At 39.4% G+C, this 16,312-nt stretch overlaps 1 protein-coding gene across 8 annotated transcripts in view; it reads left to right on the top strand.

The window, feature by feature from the left end:
* Positions 1 to 10,363, top strand: part of REPS2 (RALBP1 associated Eps domain containing 2) — a 202,036-nt gene extending 191,673 nt beyond the window's left edge. For 6 of the 8 annotated variants that reach the window (XM_023198942.2, XM_023198944.2, XM_023198939.2 and 3 more), the window contains one exon: positions 4,532 to 4,917. In XM_023198942.2, the coding sequence (XP_023054710.1) occupies positions 4,532 to 4,600 (69 nt within the window). In that variant the 3' untranslated portion in view covers positions 4,601 to 4,917. Of the gene's footprint in view, positions 1 to 4,531 lie in introns of all 8 variants that reach the window. The other 2 variants (XM_023198938.2, XM_023198937.2) reach the window with 1 other exon arrangement.
* Positions 10,364 to 16,312: the final 5,949 nt, after the last annotated feature.

Below are 16,312 nucleotides of genomic sequence, written 5' to 3'. Positions count from 1 at the left end.
ATAAAGATGGCAAATAAGTACACGAGAAGATATTCAACATCATTAGCCATTCGGGAAAGGCAAATTTAAACCACAATTACATACCACTATCCACATACTAGAATTGCTAAAACAAAAAAAATGTGGCATCACCAAGTACTGGCAATTAGAACTCTCATTTACTGGTGGTGGGAATCCAGAATGGTGCCACCACTCTGAAAAATCATTCCGTTTCCTATGAAGTTATACATACACTAACCGTGTGACCCAGCAGTCTCTCTACCTTAGTGAAATGAAAATTTATGTTCACTCAAAGATCTATATATGAATGTACATAGCAGTTTTATTCATGATAGCCCAAACCTGGAAACAACACAAATGTTCTTCAAAAGATGAATGAATAAATTGGGATACATTCATACAATGGAATAGTACTCAACAGAGAAAAGAAATGATACACAACTTGGATGAAACTCAGACATTATGCAGAGTGGGACAAGCCAGTATCAAGAGGTTATGTACTGTATGATTCCTTTTATTTGACATTCCTGAAAAGGTAAAACTATAGTGATGTGAAACAAATCAGTGGCTATCAGGGGTTATGCATGAGATGAGAGTTTGTATGAGTAGTCCCAGGGAACTTTTGGGTTTGGTAGAACTGTAATGTATCTTCTTTGTGGTGGTGGTTACACAAATCTGTACACTAAAATAAAAAAATTGTTTTATCCTATGATAATTTAAAAAAATTGTTTTTTAAATGTCAAAGTTCATTCTGTTTTATAAAACTTTGTATGTGAACTTGTTTAGTTTTGCATTTTGTTTGGTTTTGGTTTTTCTCCTCTCTCCCTCTGCTTTGGGGTAGGCCAGTTTCATCCATTGTTCTCTATATTTGGTGGGCCCTTTGAATTTGGAAACCGATATTCTCCAGTTCTGGAGGGTTTTTTATTTTTATTTTTCTTGTCGTTGATTATTTCCTCTCCCCTGCCTTCACTCCCATTTTTTCTCATTCTCCCTTACTGATATTCAGACATTGGACTTCTTAGCTTAGTTCTCGAATTTTCTCATATTTTCTCTTCTGTTTTCTTTTTCTCTTTCTTCCTACCTTTTCTTCTTTATTTTTGTCTATTTCCGGAAACTTAATTATATATTCTAAATCTTCTGTTGTTTAATAATCAATAATTTTTTGTTTTCTGTTTATTTTTGATGATATCCTATTCTTGTTTCATTGTTGTGATTTTTTTTTTTTTAATTATACTTTAAGTTCTGGGATACATGTGCAGAACTCATTGTGATCTTTTTTTATGGTCATTTTTCTTTCTTCTTCCTGAATAGTTTGTTTGTGTGTTGTGTTGTGTTGTGTTGTATGTACTTTGTCTTAGATGCTTTCCTCCGATATCTGATGACTCTTCTTTGCTCATATTTAAAAGGAAGACGAAAACACTGATTGGAAGTTCATTGCACGTTGTGAGGCTTGTCAACTTTGAGCTTCACTGTCTGGCAGTTTGGCTCGGCTCTATAGTTGGGGAACCAACTATAAGGGAGTATGGGAGTATGATTAGCTCTTTCTTCTTGGTCTGGTTGAAGTCTCCAGAGTGGAGACTGTTTTGGTCACCTGCATGTAGGGAAAGAGTTGGTTCAGTGGAGCAGGAGGGCTGTAGGTCTCAGCATTCCAGGATATTCATTCACTCTCCCTATTTCTGACCCAGTATCTTGTCCTCAACTGTGCTTGTTTCTTGCTAAGTCAGATGCTCTCTGTTGTACCTTTTCAAGAAATAAACCTTCAGCATTCTGCCCTGGTGGCAGGAATGATCTGGGGACCTAACTGCTTCTGAAACAGATTTTCAGCCAGCGCTTGTTTTCGCCAGCCCCCATCTCCCCTTATGTACTCCCACTTTCATAGGTATCTGGTGTTGCCAATTTGAGTCTTTCAGGAATTCTCCTATGTAAAATCAAATTGGTTCTTATTTTTCTTCATGTTAGCATGGGACTCAGCTTTCTTTACTTGATCTGTATGAGTGGAAAAGTTCAGTCTAGTGAGCAGAAGTCTGAAGAGTCATTGAAACAGAACTATAGTCATAGCCCCTCAATTAATTCCCAGGCTAAGCCAGTTTATAGATCCAGAGCCTCTTGAATGATGAAGGGGCATGTATGTCTCCTTAAGGAAGGACCCCACTGTGCAGCCAAAAATTTATACTGTAAATCTTTCTCCTAGCCTTTCCCAAAGGGACCCTGCTGCCATTTACCAGGGTGACTGTGCATTAGAGGAAGAGAAATAATTAGACTTTTGGGGAATTACTAGACCCTGGCTCTGAACTGACACTAATTCCAGGAGATGCAAAGTGTCACTGTGGCCCATCAGAGTTGGGGCTTAGGGAGATCAGGTGATCAATGGAGTTTTAGCTTACGTTCATCTCACAGTGGACCCAGTGGACTCCCAAACTCACCCTGTGGTTATTTCCCTAGCTCTGGAATGCATGCTTGGAATAGACATACTCAGAAGCTGGCAGAATGCACACATTTGTTTTCCTGGATTTCCTAAGTCATTTACCATTCACCAGTTTGCCACTTAGCTTTCAAATTTTATTGCTATCATCTTGTCCCTTTTGTTTTCCCTGTCTTGTGGGTCCGTGACTTTGAAAAGTTGCTGTATTGTTTTAGTGGTGCTCCAGGAGGGAGAGAGTGTGGTACCCCTGGTCAGTCTTCCATCTTTACCTGAAACCTCTATCTATACTGTTTTGCTGGATGATGTTGTATGGTCTCATGGCTTTGAAGACCATCCATAAACTAGTGAAACCTAATTTATGTCTCAAGCCCTACTTCTCTTTTCCTCTGTGCTCTAGACTTGCATATATAACTTCTTACTCAGTGTTTTCTCCTTAGATATCCAATACACATCTCAGATAATTAATTGTCAACCTATCCTTGAAATACTCATTTCTTATCTAATCTTCTCGTTCTCAATATCACTACCAGCCAGCTACTTTATTCACACAAAATTCCCAGGAGTCATCCTCAGATTTTCCTTCTCTCCTCCATCAACTTCATCAGCAAGTCCTACCAGTTCTAGATTCAAGATTTATCTAGAATTCATCCACCTCTCCTCATCTTTATGGCTTCTACCCTGATGGAAGCCATTTTCATTTCTCACCTGGGTCCCTGCAGTAACCTCCCAGTTGCTTCCCTGCTTCCACTCTCACCCTGCTGTAATCCACTGTCTACACAGTAGCCAGAATGAAAATTTTGAATTTTAAGTTGGGTCGTGTTCCTTCCGATTAGAAACCCTCAGTACCACCCAGCCTACACTTCCATACTCTTTCCTCTGCCCACAAGGCCCTGTATGATCTGACTCCTTGCTTAAGTCTCTGACTTCATTTCCTGCCAATGTCTTCCTTGTTCCTTCTACTCTGGTCACACAGGCTTTTTGTTCATCAAATTCACCAAACTCACTCGTTCCTCAGGGCCTTTGCAGTTGCCATTTTGTCTCTAAATACTCTTCCCCCCATATCTTCATATGGCTCACCCCTCATTTCATTCAAGTCTTTGCTCAAGTAGTGCTAGCTCTGAGAAGGCTTCCCAGGCCACTCTCTCTCCTTTCTCCCAGATCCCCCTCTGTTACTCTCTATTATGTTATCTTATTTCCTTCTGGGAGTATCCTGTTCGTTAACTTTATTATCTTTCTCAAGTCATTTGAATGTAAGCCCTATTGCTCTGATCTGGCATATTCTTTGCTGATACCATCACAGCTAGAGCATTACCTCACCTGTAGGAGATAGAAACCAAAAGACTTCTGACTGGGTGGCTACGAGAGCATGTGAATAAATACTTGTGAAGTTGTATACTGACTGTTAGTATGCTGATTCTTCTGAATCTCACAATTCAGCCTTTATACAGAATTCTTTCCCACCTTGACTAATTCTACTTGAATACTTTTGTGTGTCCCCTCTCTTCCTGCCAAAATATCCCTTTTAGGCCCAAAAGTTTGAATTCCAAAATAGCAGATTGCTCAGCCTCTTTTCTGCCTTTCACCCAGATGTCGTACCTTACACCACACGTTGTGCAGAGACCTGGATGAGACTTTGGTGGAGGGACCACTAGCATACCTTTTTGGCCCTCAGACCTGACTGAGTATGGTGCTGAATTATAAGCCAGAGATTGCAACTAGAAATTTAAGTCCTGTTGGCTCACTGCTCAGTATTAGGAGTCTGTTTTTGCTTTCTGCTGTCTCCTAGTCTTTTAATTTTTAATGACACTCTCTACCAGCTACTGATCTTGTTAAAACAAGCTAAAACTAGGGCAGGGTGGTAGAGGGGAGTAGGTCAGTTTCATTTCATTGTCTTCAGAAAGGAGTTGAGAGATTACAAATTGTGAAGCCCCTTTTGTCTGGTCACCAGCATTAAATCTGGTACCTCCCAGTCTTCCTGTTCTTGAGTTATACAGCACTTGTATTTGTGGGTCCAGTTATAAGTTTCCTTTTAATATCTGATGAAGTAGGAATGAATTCAAGAAATGACCCCTTTGCTTTTTTGTTTTTCTTCTGTTTTGTACAACTCAGGAGGTTCATCAAGAACGAATTGCATTGGAAAACCAATTGGAACAACTTCGTCCAGTCACTGTGTTGTGACCCCCCATGGTTCAAGTGACAGTGGGTGACCTTATCTGCCGAGATCTTTCTTTTGAATGTTTTGAACCCAACTACTTTTCATAGATGTTTGACTGTGTCAAAAGCTGTGAGCAGCAAAATATAATCCATATGACCTTTTCTCTTGCACTTCACTTGTATGTTTTACTGTGGTGGAAAAAATACTTCAACTGATTATCACACTTGAAATGGTAATTATCAGTGGAATTTGTCTCCTATTCTTAAGTACTTCTGCAAGGTATTAGATGCTGCTCCTTACCAAAAATCAGTCTTCTAGCAAATAAAAATAACTTAGAGCATTATTTATTTAAAGAATTTATGTTTTCTATAAAACCTTATAACCAAGTACCTTCAGGATGCGTGTAACCAAGTACTTTCAGGATGCTTTTTATATGTATATCACATACAGTAGGTTGGTTTCCTGAGTAATTGGGAATTCCATCTAGATAGTCATTGGTGTGACCATAATAAAAACAACAATAAAAGCATCAGATTTAGACTGGCGCTGTGCCCTCTACCACTATATGCCAAAAAATTGCTTCTCTAGTGCCATTTTGATATTATATCTAGCTATAAATAATACATGACTATTGTTTTCTATTGAATGTCAAAGACTTACTGGGTCTTTACACCTCTGTGAAGTGGAGGTTTTGGCAATGAGCTATTTAACTTGGCCAGGCTAGGCTGTCAACCCAAACAACTCAGTCCTTTCATGTAAATTTTTGGGCAAGAGAAGTCTGCTTTGACTGCCTTGCCTGACCAAATTAAATAAATAGTTACCAGATCTCTACTTTTATCCTGCATGGGATAATATATCTGTAAATGCATGAGTTTGGAAACCACCCGTCAAATATGAAAGGCTGATGAGACTGTTAGGATTGATAAACATTTGTTGTTTGAACCCAGGTATCCAAACTGGGGAAGAAGGGGAAATGGTTGTTACCAACAATCTCTAGTAGTTATTTTATTCTTTATTTTAACCTGGATTGCAAATGTATTGCGTATGAAGAGCTAATGAAAGAAAGTGGTCCTCATGCTGGATGTATGACTGTTTTGTTCTCTATAAAGTGTATTCTTGGAAAGTGATTGGTTTATATCAGATTCAGAGGAGCCCAGTTAACTCCAGTGTAGGTGACATAAAACAATAAGCTCAAATTGCAGAAGCAAGTATCCTACAGAAATTTAAGTAGCTGCTGCTTCTCCTGAAAGCCCAAGATGAAAATGGGACTACAGGGGCACAGGGCTACTGACCCTCACAGGGCATGCCAGCATTAACACCACTTTGAGAGACTAATGGCAAGAAATGCTGTCTCCTGTGCATTTTACTAATCTCCCCATTCTTAGGGTAGCAGCGTGGGAGTGTACAGGGTCTTTTTGAAGCAGTTTTGGATAGGTGTGCAATATGTGGGATTCAGCCTTTGATTTCAATAGAGCTGAGAGCTTTTAGAACAAGTAGGCATTTATTTAATGTTTCCTTAGTCCATTGGCAAGCTTTATCAATAGCTTAATGGCAGAGGATAAAGGCTCAAACAGATGATGTTTTTTCCACAGAAAAACAAATTGTTGAATCTATTCCGTGCATATTTAAGGATTTTTGAATTGATTTTGAAAATCAGGAAACTTGAACTATTTCTCTATTCCCTTTTTTTCTTCCCCATTTGCTGCCTTTTTTGTTTTTGTGGGGGAAGGATGGGGAGTAAGTTTAAACTCTTCTGAAGATTATGAATGGGTCAGTGTAAATTTTTAGGCAACTGCTTTTTCCATGTTCTGAGATCTAGGGGCTACAACAGATTTTATCAACAGTGTTCTTTTTTTTTTTTTTTTTTTTGAGATGGAGACTTGCTCTGTCGCCCAGGCTGGAGCAGAGTGGTGCAATCTCGGCTCACTGCAACCTCCGCCTCCCGGGTTCAAGCAATTCTCGTGCCTCAGCCTCCTGAGTAGCTGGGATTACAGATGCCCACCACCACGCCTGGCTAATTTTTGTATTTTTAGTAGAGACGGGGTTTTGTCATGTTGGCCAGACTGTTCTCGAACTCCTGACCTCAAGTGATCTGCCCGTCTTGGCCTCTCAAAGTGCTGGGATTACAGGTGTGAGCCACCCGCCCGGCTATCAGCACTGTTCTTATTGCAGACATTTCACGGCATGTTTGGCTTTTGGTAAATTCAATCCAGGAAAGACTAGCATGTGCACTTTATCTTATAAGCTTCCAGTACATATGCTCTCACTTGGGATAGCACTTCATTTCTATTAGGCAGACGTATAAACTAAGGAATGTTAGTCTGCAGTATTCATTTTAAAAATATTGACATGCTTTTCCCCTTCCCTCCATGAAGTCAGTGCCAGAGTGAGCCAAATTAGGAGGTTGGGGTTTTGTCTGGTTGGCTTGGTTTTCATTAAGGGAAAAAACTTGCATTGGACAATCAAATTCCTTCGAGTTTCATAATGTCATCATTATTTTAAGATAGGCAAGCACACACTAATAATATGTATGCCTACCTTCTTGGGTGGACTTAATTGTAACCACAGTTTATTAGTTGCTTAGAAGTGGATTTTTTAAAAAAACAGTTAAATGTACATAACACACAAGTAATGACACACTACTTTTATTATTACCTAAGTAGTGCTCATCCTCTCTGTGTTTTCTTAGGATGTGTACTTTAATTTAGGATTATAACACCTGATAAATATTTCTGTGAGCCTTTAATGTGATTTATAGGATGGCTGAGTTACTGAAATCACCATTATACCTCTTCTATAAAACGACTCCAAAATTAGACCTGCCTATTGGGGAGAATTCTATAGCCAGAAGGTCAACGTTGCCCCCATCTATAGGGGTTGAATTACCTTGCTGTTAAGTGGTCTTCCCCCATTGGGATCCTACAGTCCCACAGATGAAAGCACAGTAGTAGCTGACAGCTGGTTTATTGGGTCCCTCGGCATCTCTCGTATGTGGCATATTGCTTTCGCCACTTTCCTATCCAGCAGACATCAAAGCAAAACTAAAAGGTAGATATCTGGAATGAATGTATATGTTGTAATTGGGCAGATATTTACCTTAATTGGAAGGATCTAACTGCTTTGCAAATATTAAACAAGTGCTTGGGCATGATTGGGAGAGGAGGCAGCTTAGCTGGAAGCTGTGCCCATCTTACTGTCACTGGAGAATAGGATGTCAGAGCTGGGCAGGACTGGTACCCATCACTTGCAGTTTGCATGTGGGGAAACCAAAGCCCTAAGAAACAACAGTACCTGGCTCAAAAAATCCATAGAAAGAGGTAACTAGTGGCAGATTTGGGATGCCAACCTGATTTTATGGATTTTGAGTTAGATTCTCTACCCTCTACCAATACTAAAAATAGATTAGGAGGGTTTTTTTTTTTTCTGTTTATCATGTTGAATTTCATTGACTTAGTTAGTCTTTAAATTTGAAAACATGTTTTAGGGAGTTTAGTTCTAGAAATTTCTCTTGGATTGAAGTGACAAAATCTGAAAGAAAAGAATATGATTGAGCTATTTGTTTTCCTGAACACCTAACCTTTTATGATGCAATAAGTTACTCTGAGTTTCTTGGCAGAGTTTTTGACAGCTGTTGCTTTCAATGGATTCCATTCCTGTATTCCTTATGGGAGTTTGTTTTTAAAATAGACTACTGTGATTGAAATGAACTCAATATGTAGTTAAGTTACAGTTTTCTTCAGTGTATTTTTAGTTACTTGGGTCACAAATGTTCAATTTCAGCATATTTTAGGGTGAGTAATCAAAAATGTGAATTTGCCTTTGATTTCTTACCACTGTCTGAGCTATCATAAAGCATTCTCTTTAGTTGTGATTTGATTCTATAGTCTGTTTCTAAATGACATTTGTCTGTTTCTTAAATGATCTCACAGCCATGGTAATAATAGATGTGTACTCAGAAGATCAATAAGTTAATATTGGAATTCACGTGTTTTTTGCAGTTAAGGCAGCCATTTGCCAATGTCTTCTTTTAAGCAGTAGTTGGAAAGATCTCAATTACAGTATAACACCTTAGAGCTAAAAACATTTGTTCAACACAAACTAGAATCATACCTTCTCACTAGATACCACCAAGGGAATGTGGTTTTAAAAATAAAAAGAAAAGAATATAACATATCATAGCAACCAGATCTTCCCATATTATTGACAAGTAGGGATCGTTAGATTCTGGTTTGAACATTCTGAATGCGAACAAAATGTAGTAGTTAAGAGGTGTTTTCCCCCTCTATTTAAAGAGAACACTAGTAATTTTGGTTTTTCTTTCTAACTGCTTTACTGTTTCAAGTGTATTCTTTTAAAACTCTGATTTCAAAGGATCAGTTGAATTTATACTTTAGTTATGGGTGTTTTGTTACTTTTTTTTTTTTGTATCATGACTCAGTATGGTTCAGTTTCCTAGTAAGAAGTGGGGATTTGTGTTTTTGGAGTCCGCAGCTCACATATCTCACTCCTCCTTCAGCAGAAGCTAAGGGAGATCCCACCCACACCGATAGATCAGTCATTGATGGCAATTTGAATGTGGGTATTGCTCCGTGATACCCTGCTTCGCTTGTTTGTAAGGAGAAATGCATCTGGTTATGTGAATTTCCCAAGAGCAGCAGACATGGAGGGCCAGACTTTAAAAGCAATGCAAGCAGATTCAAAGAGCTGTTGCCCTCCCCTAAAAGAGGCTTTTGGAGGCTGCGTTACATGCATGCCCTAAAGCAGTCAGTCTGTTAGTATGAGCAAGATATCCGAAGTACACAGTTGCTTTTAGGCTTGTATAGTTATTTTCTATACATGCTAACACACATGATGATAAAGGAACCTTTTCTAGGAGGCATTGCAGGGTTTCAATACACAGGACATGTTCTAGTTATAGAAGCCTTGCTCTGCTGTCAACAATTGGGGAATGCTTATTTTTTTATGTTTTGTGAATACTCTGGTCTTGCTGTAAGCTAATGTCATGGCTGTGGGAGATTAGGGAAGTGGGTTTATGACTCTGAAGACCAGAAGACACCAGACTTTAAAAGGGCTTAAATTGGAATTTGGGAACTACAGTAAAGAAACCTTCAGCACTCTGTTGAACAACAGGGCTAGGTCCTAAAGCTCTTTCAGGGAACTCTTCCCTGGGGCTGGAACAGTTGATGCAGCAACCCCATTGTGTGGAGATTGGATCAACTGAGTTGTGTTATTTTTGTTTTAAGTCACCTTGTGCGAGAACCTCAACTGCACCTATCTTGGGAACCGGATATCCCCTTTTCTTTAGCACTGCCATCCTTTTTGTCTTTAGCACAAATAAGATGTTCAAGTGAGCCAGAAGCAAGAAGAGCCATTTTAGTCTTCATATCTGTTGGCTAAGAGAGATAATGAGCTGATGGTCTATTTTAACCTTGAAAGTAAAAAGGTATATTTTTTCACTACAGGTACATTGAACAGTAAAAAGTGTAACAGCAAAGTATATATTTGATGCCTCCTGTCTTCTCATGATAATGTGCTAACAAGTCGTGTTAATATTTTACTCAGCCAGAGTCTCATTCATTTGCTAAGCATTTGGGAACATTATGTATATTGACCTTAAACATAGGTGTCCTATATTTGGATTGTGACTTGTAGACTCAAGCTAACCTTACTGCCTCTTTTTCACACTTGTTGAAAAGTCTGTGAAGAACATAAAGATCTCCAACTTTGGAAAATATACATGATGTGAAACTGGGGTGCTGTGTTAAAAATAAATGTATGATAACTAAGTGTGGGTTTTATGAAGTCTTGGTGTCAGTATATTGTGGTTTGCATTTGGTCTCATGCATTTAATGAAAGTAATGGGAAAAGAAGTTGGGAATCCTTCCAGTTAAGTCAAAGTCTGAGATTTGGTTATTTTTACCTCCTGGTGATCTGAGACAGGTTCTTAAATACCTGCACACAGTAAACACTTGGCAGTCATGGGATATCATGGCTGACTCACAGTGCATTTTAAAGATCTGCTAAATTGAAAACTTGGCTTAATGTGTGGCCAGGTTATTTGCTTTATCTTTTGTTCAAAATCAGTGCTCTTTTGTTCAAAAATATTCCCATCATGATGTCCTTAGCTGGAGTTGAGGTGATGGGGAAGGGTCAGGAAGAGTTGGCTTGAAATCTCAACCAAGTAATCTGGCACCCTAGTTATAGTTTCTTACTTTTAACATTTGAATAATTTGGGGAGGCACCTCTCCTATTGGGTGAGGGGTTTTATTCCATATTGTGAATGCAAATGGTGGGCTACACATAGGATATTTCCAATCTACTAGTCCTAAAGGACAAACTAACTCTGAAAGAATCATCTATCATCTGGCCCATAAGCTAGGATGCTGGAGGTCACCAGGCTCTGACCGTTCCTAAGCACTGATGTGGATGACTGGGTCATTTACTTTAGAGATAAAAGGGATCTGAGATAATCTATGCAAGCAGTTCTCAAAGTGTGGTCCCCAGGCCAGCAATATCAGCATCATCAGGGACTTATTAGAAATGCAAATTCTTGCCACCCCTCCCCTGCACCAACTGAATCAGGAACTCTGGTAGTGGAACCCAGCAATCCGTGTGTTAATAAGCCCTCTGGGCGATGCTGATGTACGCTAAAGCTTGAACTACTGACTAGCCAATCTGATTTTACAGTCAAGGAAACTGTGGTGCAGAAAGGCAAAACTGACTCATCCAGAGTCTCAGCTGATTCAGAGCAAAGGCTAATTGTGTTTCCAGGGCATAGTTTTTGCTGTGCTACATTTTCTATCCATGAGTTTGTTCCTTCCCATGACCCTCCTTCCATCGATATTTGTTTTATGTGTTCCTCCTGTTTAACTGAGCACTACATTAGGGGCTGGAGATGAGACTAACAAGACACACCTCCTTCCCCCAAGGAGCCCACAGTCCAGTGGGACAGAGACCTACAAATGAATTGCAGTGCAGAGTGGGATAGGTGCTATGTTGTATAAGGGTAGGACAACTGCTGTAACAAAGAACCCTGGGAGTTCAGTGAATCTCATTCACCTCACCATCCAGGGTGGATGCTTACAGTTGTCCTGTTTTCCTTGTGGTTGTTCAGGGACCCAGACTCCTTACATGTGTGGTGCCATTGTTCCCTAGGGATGGGGAGTTTCCTCCCATTAGCCAATAGTTTGAGAAAAGAGAGATGGTGGAGAACATACAATTACCTTTCACAGAAGTAACACACATCACTTTTCTTCATTTCCTGGAATTCAGTCATCTGACAAAAGTTAACCACAAGGGAGACCAGGAAATTTGGTATAGCTGCGAGCTCCAGAGGAGAAAGTTTTGGTGAACACAGTATGTACCAGAAGACACAAGACCAGGTTGCTCTGAAAACACACAGGAGGGATATTTAACTCAGATTATGAGGATTCGGGAAGACTTCATGGAATAGTCTTAAAAGAGGGATAGGCATTTACTAGGAAGAAGAGGCTATTCCAGGCAGAGAGAGCTGCATGTGCTAAGGGGGGATAGGATAAGAACATGATATATTGTGGAACTGCAAAGAAATTCTCCTGTGGATGGAATAGATAGTGTCTTAATTTGTTTTCTGTTGCTTATAACAGAATACCCAAAACTGGATAATTATATAGAAATGCACTTTATTTCTTACAATTATAGAGGTTAAGAAGTCCAAGGTCGAGGGGTCATATCTGGTGAGGGCATTCTTGCTGGTGGGATTCTCTGTAGAGTCTCAAGGTAGTGGGTGATATCACATGGTGAGGGGGCTGAGTATGCTAGCTCAGGTCTCTCAGCTGCTGCTTCTTATAAAGCCACAGTCCCAATCCCATGATAACCCATTAATTCATGAATGGATTAATTCATTCATGAGGGCAGCCATCATGACCTAATTAACTCTCAAAGGCCCCACCTCTCACACCTCTCAACACTGCCACTTTGGGGATTAAGTTTCACTGTGAGTTTTGCTGGGGACAAACATTCAAATTATAGCAGATGGATATGGAATATGGAGCAGAGAAGGATGCAAAGGTAGGGCACAAGGCCAAATGGGAAGGCCTTGCATGAGAAGGCATAAACCACCCTGAGATTACAGCTCTTTTCAAGATTTAAGAAGTGCATGAAGTTGCCTACTTCATGAGTATCCAAGGAATGATGTATGTTCTCCCAAAATTTTCCTACTCCCTAGAAAGAAAATGCTTTACTGGAAGACTGTAAACTAATGTTTGAACATGGACCAAACCTGCTAGTTTAATTTGTTATGTATCTTCTGGCATGTGTTTGGGCAAAGGACCAAAGCCCAGAACACAAGTGACTAAACCCTGGTAAGCAGGAGTCCTAGTGAATGATGTGAGACTTTTTCCATCTTCAGCTGGGGCCCTGAGATGACTGAGAGGTGCAGGACTCCCTTTTTATCAAGCAGTCTATCAAAGGGCAGAAATAAGAGTGTGGAAATGAAGCTGAAATATACAATTCCTTTTGAACAAGAGTGCTCTATGAGTTTATTTAACACTTTTGAAAAATTACCAAGCCTGCAGGAGAAAATGCTTCAAGTAAAGCATCTCCATGGCAAACTGTCACTTCAAAGAACCCTGCTGTATTGTTTTTCAAATGTGAAGTGTTCTGGAAGTGTGAACAAAAGTATTTCCAGGCTCTGAGTGGTGTTTACCTCATTGCATTTTTCTTTCAAACAGAGGGAAAAGGATCTTTATCTTTGGGTATTAAATTATAACCCAGATATATTTTCCTTTATTTGCCCTGAAATCCTCTTAGCAGATTTGGCAGAAAGAAGGAATTGACGCAGAAACTGTAAAAATTTCAAGATTCACCTGTGAAAATCCTCTAGCATCATCAGCAGAAGACATTATATATGTGTGTGTGTGTGTGTGTGTATATATATACACACGCGTGTATATGTGTGTATATACCCATATACACATATATGTGTATATATACACGTGTGTCTGTGTATATACCCATATACACATGTGTGTGTGTGTGTGTGTATATATATATACACACCCATATGCATATATATATGTGTGTGTGTGTATTTTAAACTCAACAGTAGCCACAGTAATTGTTTAGAATGTAGACCACAAAATATTTTTTAAGAGGATGAGTATTTTATCATTGACATTGTTTAGACTTAATGGGTTCATGGTGATGATAAAAGCCAAGTCACTTTTAGTCAATTTTATTGTTTTAACATTTTCTACAGAGAATACACCCCTTATTCTTGTACCTGGGGTGGACCATTTCTCTTCTGGGCATAGCACTACAGAAAAAAGCGAGTGCCTCTATCCCTGTGTTAAGAGTTAATAAAATCTACAAGGCTGAAGGAAAGCCAGGGGGAAGAAAGATAATACATAGGGAACAGAATAAAGGAAACCAAAACAAACACAGATACAGAGAATTGTGATGCAGGTCCTTTGAAATTCAAATGAAATTGGCTTGAACTTCAACCCATGTGCGCTGGGAGCCTGCATCCCAATCTTTCTGTAAGTTCTGAGAGGCAGAGGTAATGGTGGAGGGACTGATGTTTTTATCCTAGTCACTTCTGGCTCTGGTATGCTTCCTAGGAATTAGTTTGATAGATTGGTCATCTATTTTCCCCCCAAATATCATTTACATGAGGCATTTGTGTGTTTGTGTATGGAGGATGGGGTGGAATGGATATGGGGCAGAATTTGTAGAATATTTAGAGAGATGAGAGCTTTTAAATAGTTTATATCCAGAACCATCACATTGCACAGCTCCAGGGGACATTGTTCATGTTATATTTTAAAATTTATTATTTTTTAAATGTCTGACCATGGCAAGGACATCACCTTGTATTTTATATGAGAAGACACCCCTTGGAGTTTGTGATACAGCTGTGCTCTTTACGGCTCCATGTTGCATAGGCCACTCTCTCTCAAAGTGTTCCTCCTTTTGCTTTTTATAGATTTATTGTTCTGCTTCTGCTGGCTGAAGGAAGGTGGGGAGGTGGGAACTTTAGGGGTCCTGTAACCATTTCTAATCCAGTTATTCTATCACCACATCAGATCTCTTCTACCCTTACTGCTTCCATGATGGGTTTAGGCCAGTTGTTCTCAACTGAGTGCAATTCTGCCTCTGCAGTGTCTGGCAATGTCTGCAACTTGGCAATGCCTAGAGATAGTTTTGGTTGTCACAACTGGAGGATGCTATTGGCATCTAGTGGGTGGAGGCCAAGGATGTTGCCAAACATCCTACAATGCACAGGACAATCCCCCACAACAAAGGATGATCTGGCCCTAAATGTCAAATAGTGCTAAGACTGAGAAACTGTTACAGAAGAGCCTCTCAGCCTTCTCTCCATTTCTCTCAATTACCCAGAGCAATTTAGCTTTCTTACTGTTATCAGGAGTAACCCTTCACATGGTCAAAGCTATATCAACAGGCTCTGCTAAATTAGTCCATTAATTCAAATATCACCAGGGTTCAGGCAGCAATATAAATTGAGTGAAGTGAGTCAGGAGTAACATGAGAAGTGAGCACTGGCCCATCTGCTTCCGTGGTAGGGAACAATGGGGGAATGGTGGGGATTGTGGCAAATTGGAGACTGCATACCCTGTGTATAAAGGCAGCCCTAAATTATTGCCATGCAAGCACCTGTGTTGGTAAATGTCAGATTCCTTGACAGAGACTCAGTATCTCGTCTCCCTCATCCCACAGTAACCCCCTTTTGTGTTATTTATTTTTTTAGTTGGGTTGTTACATACACACATGCACCAAATTTAAGTGTGCAGCACAATGAATCATCAAGATAATCTTGAAGAACGAACTTGGATTTAGACTACCAGGTTCCAAGACTTACACAGCTACAGTAATTAAGACAGTGTGATATTGTTGCAAATGATAGGTTAATGGTATAGAATAGAGAGCCCAGACACATAGCCACACATATGTGATCCCTTGACTTAACATTTTTTTTAAAGCCATCATAATTCAGTGGTGGAAAAGATGGTCTTTCCAATGAATGATGCTGGAGTAATTGGATATCCACATGGAAAAAAGAATGAACCTGGAATACGTACCTTGCAGAAAAATTAATTCAATATGTATCATAGATCTGAATGTGAAAGATAAAACAATAAAGCTTCTAGAAGAATGCATAGGATAATATATTCATGTGTCTCGTAAAAAGTTTTTTAAACAGGGCATATGAAGCACTAACTTTAGAAAAAAAAATTGATACATTGAATTTCATTAAAGTTAAGAACTTTTTATCAGAATTCAGGACTTAAGAGAGTTTTGGCAAGCTGAAGAACAGTAGAACTTATTTGCAATACATCTGTCAAGGATACTTGCATGTTTTTTCTATGTTGGCAGCTATGTCTAATTTAAAACACTGAGGGGAAAGAAACCACTGTGCAGGCTGACAATACACAGGCCAAACAAAACAGGTCTGCAAGCCAGGTTGGGCCCACGCATTGCCTGTTTGTGACCTCACCTTTAGCAGCACAGAAGAATGAAAGAGGCTTTAACATTTCCATATTTTCTCCTTCTTTACTTGACCAGCCTCAGTGAGGGGAAGCAACAATGTAGACATCTGTTTCCAAATAATAAGAATTTTCCCTTAGATGGCAGAACGGCTGGTTATAGTGAGTTTAAGTCTTAAATAACAATTTCTTCCTCTCTGATAGATGCAATAAGTAAAGAATATTTCAAAATATGATTCCATCAAATTTTTT

This window comes from Piliocolobus tephrosceles, chromosome Y, assembly GCF_002776525.5.
Source record: "Piliocolobus tephrosceles isolate RC106 chromosome Y, ASM277652v3, whole genome shotgun sequence".
In the NCBI taxonomy this organism is placed as follows: Eukaryota; Metazoa; Chordata; class Mammalia; order Primates; family Cercopithecidae; genus Piliocolobus; species Piliocolobus tephrosceles.
The sequence above is the reverse complement of the archived record's forward strand: the minus strand, read 5'-3'. Positions and strand labels throughout refer to the sequence as shown.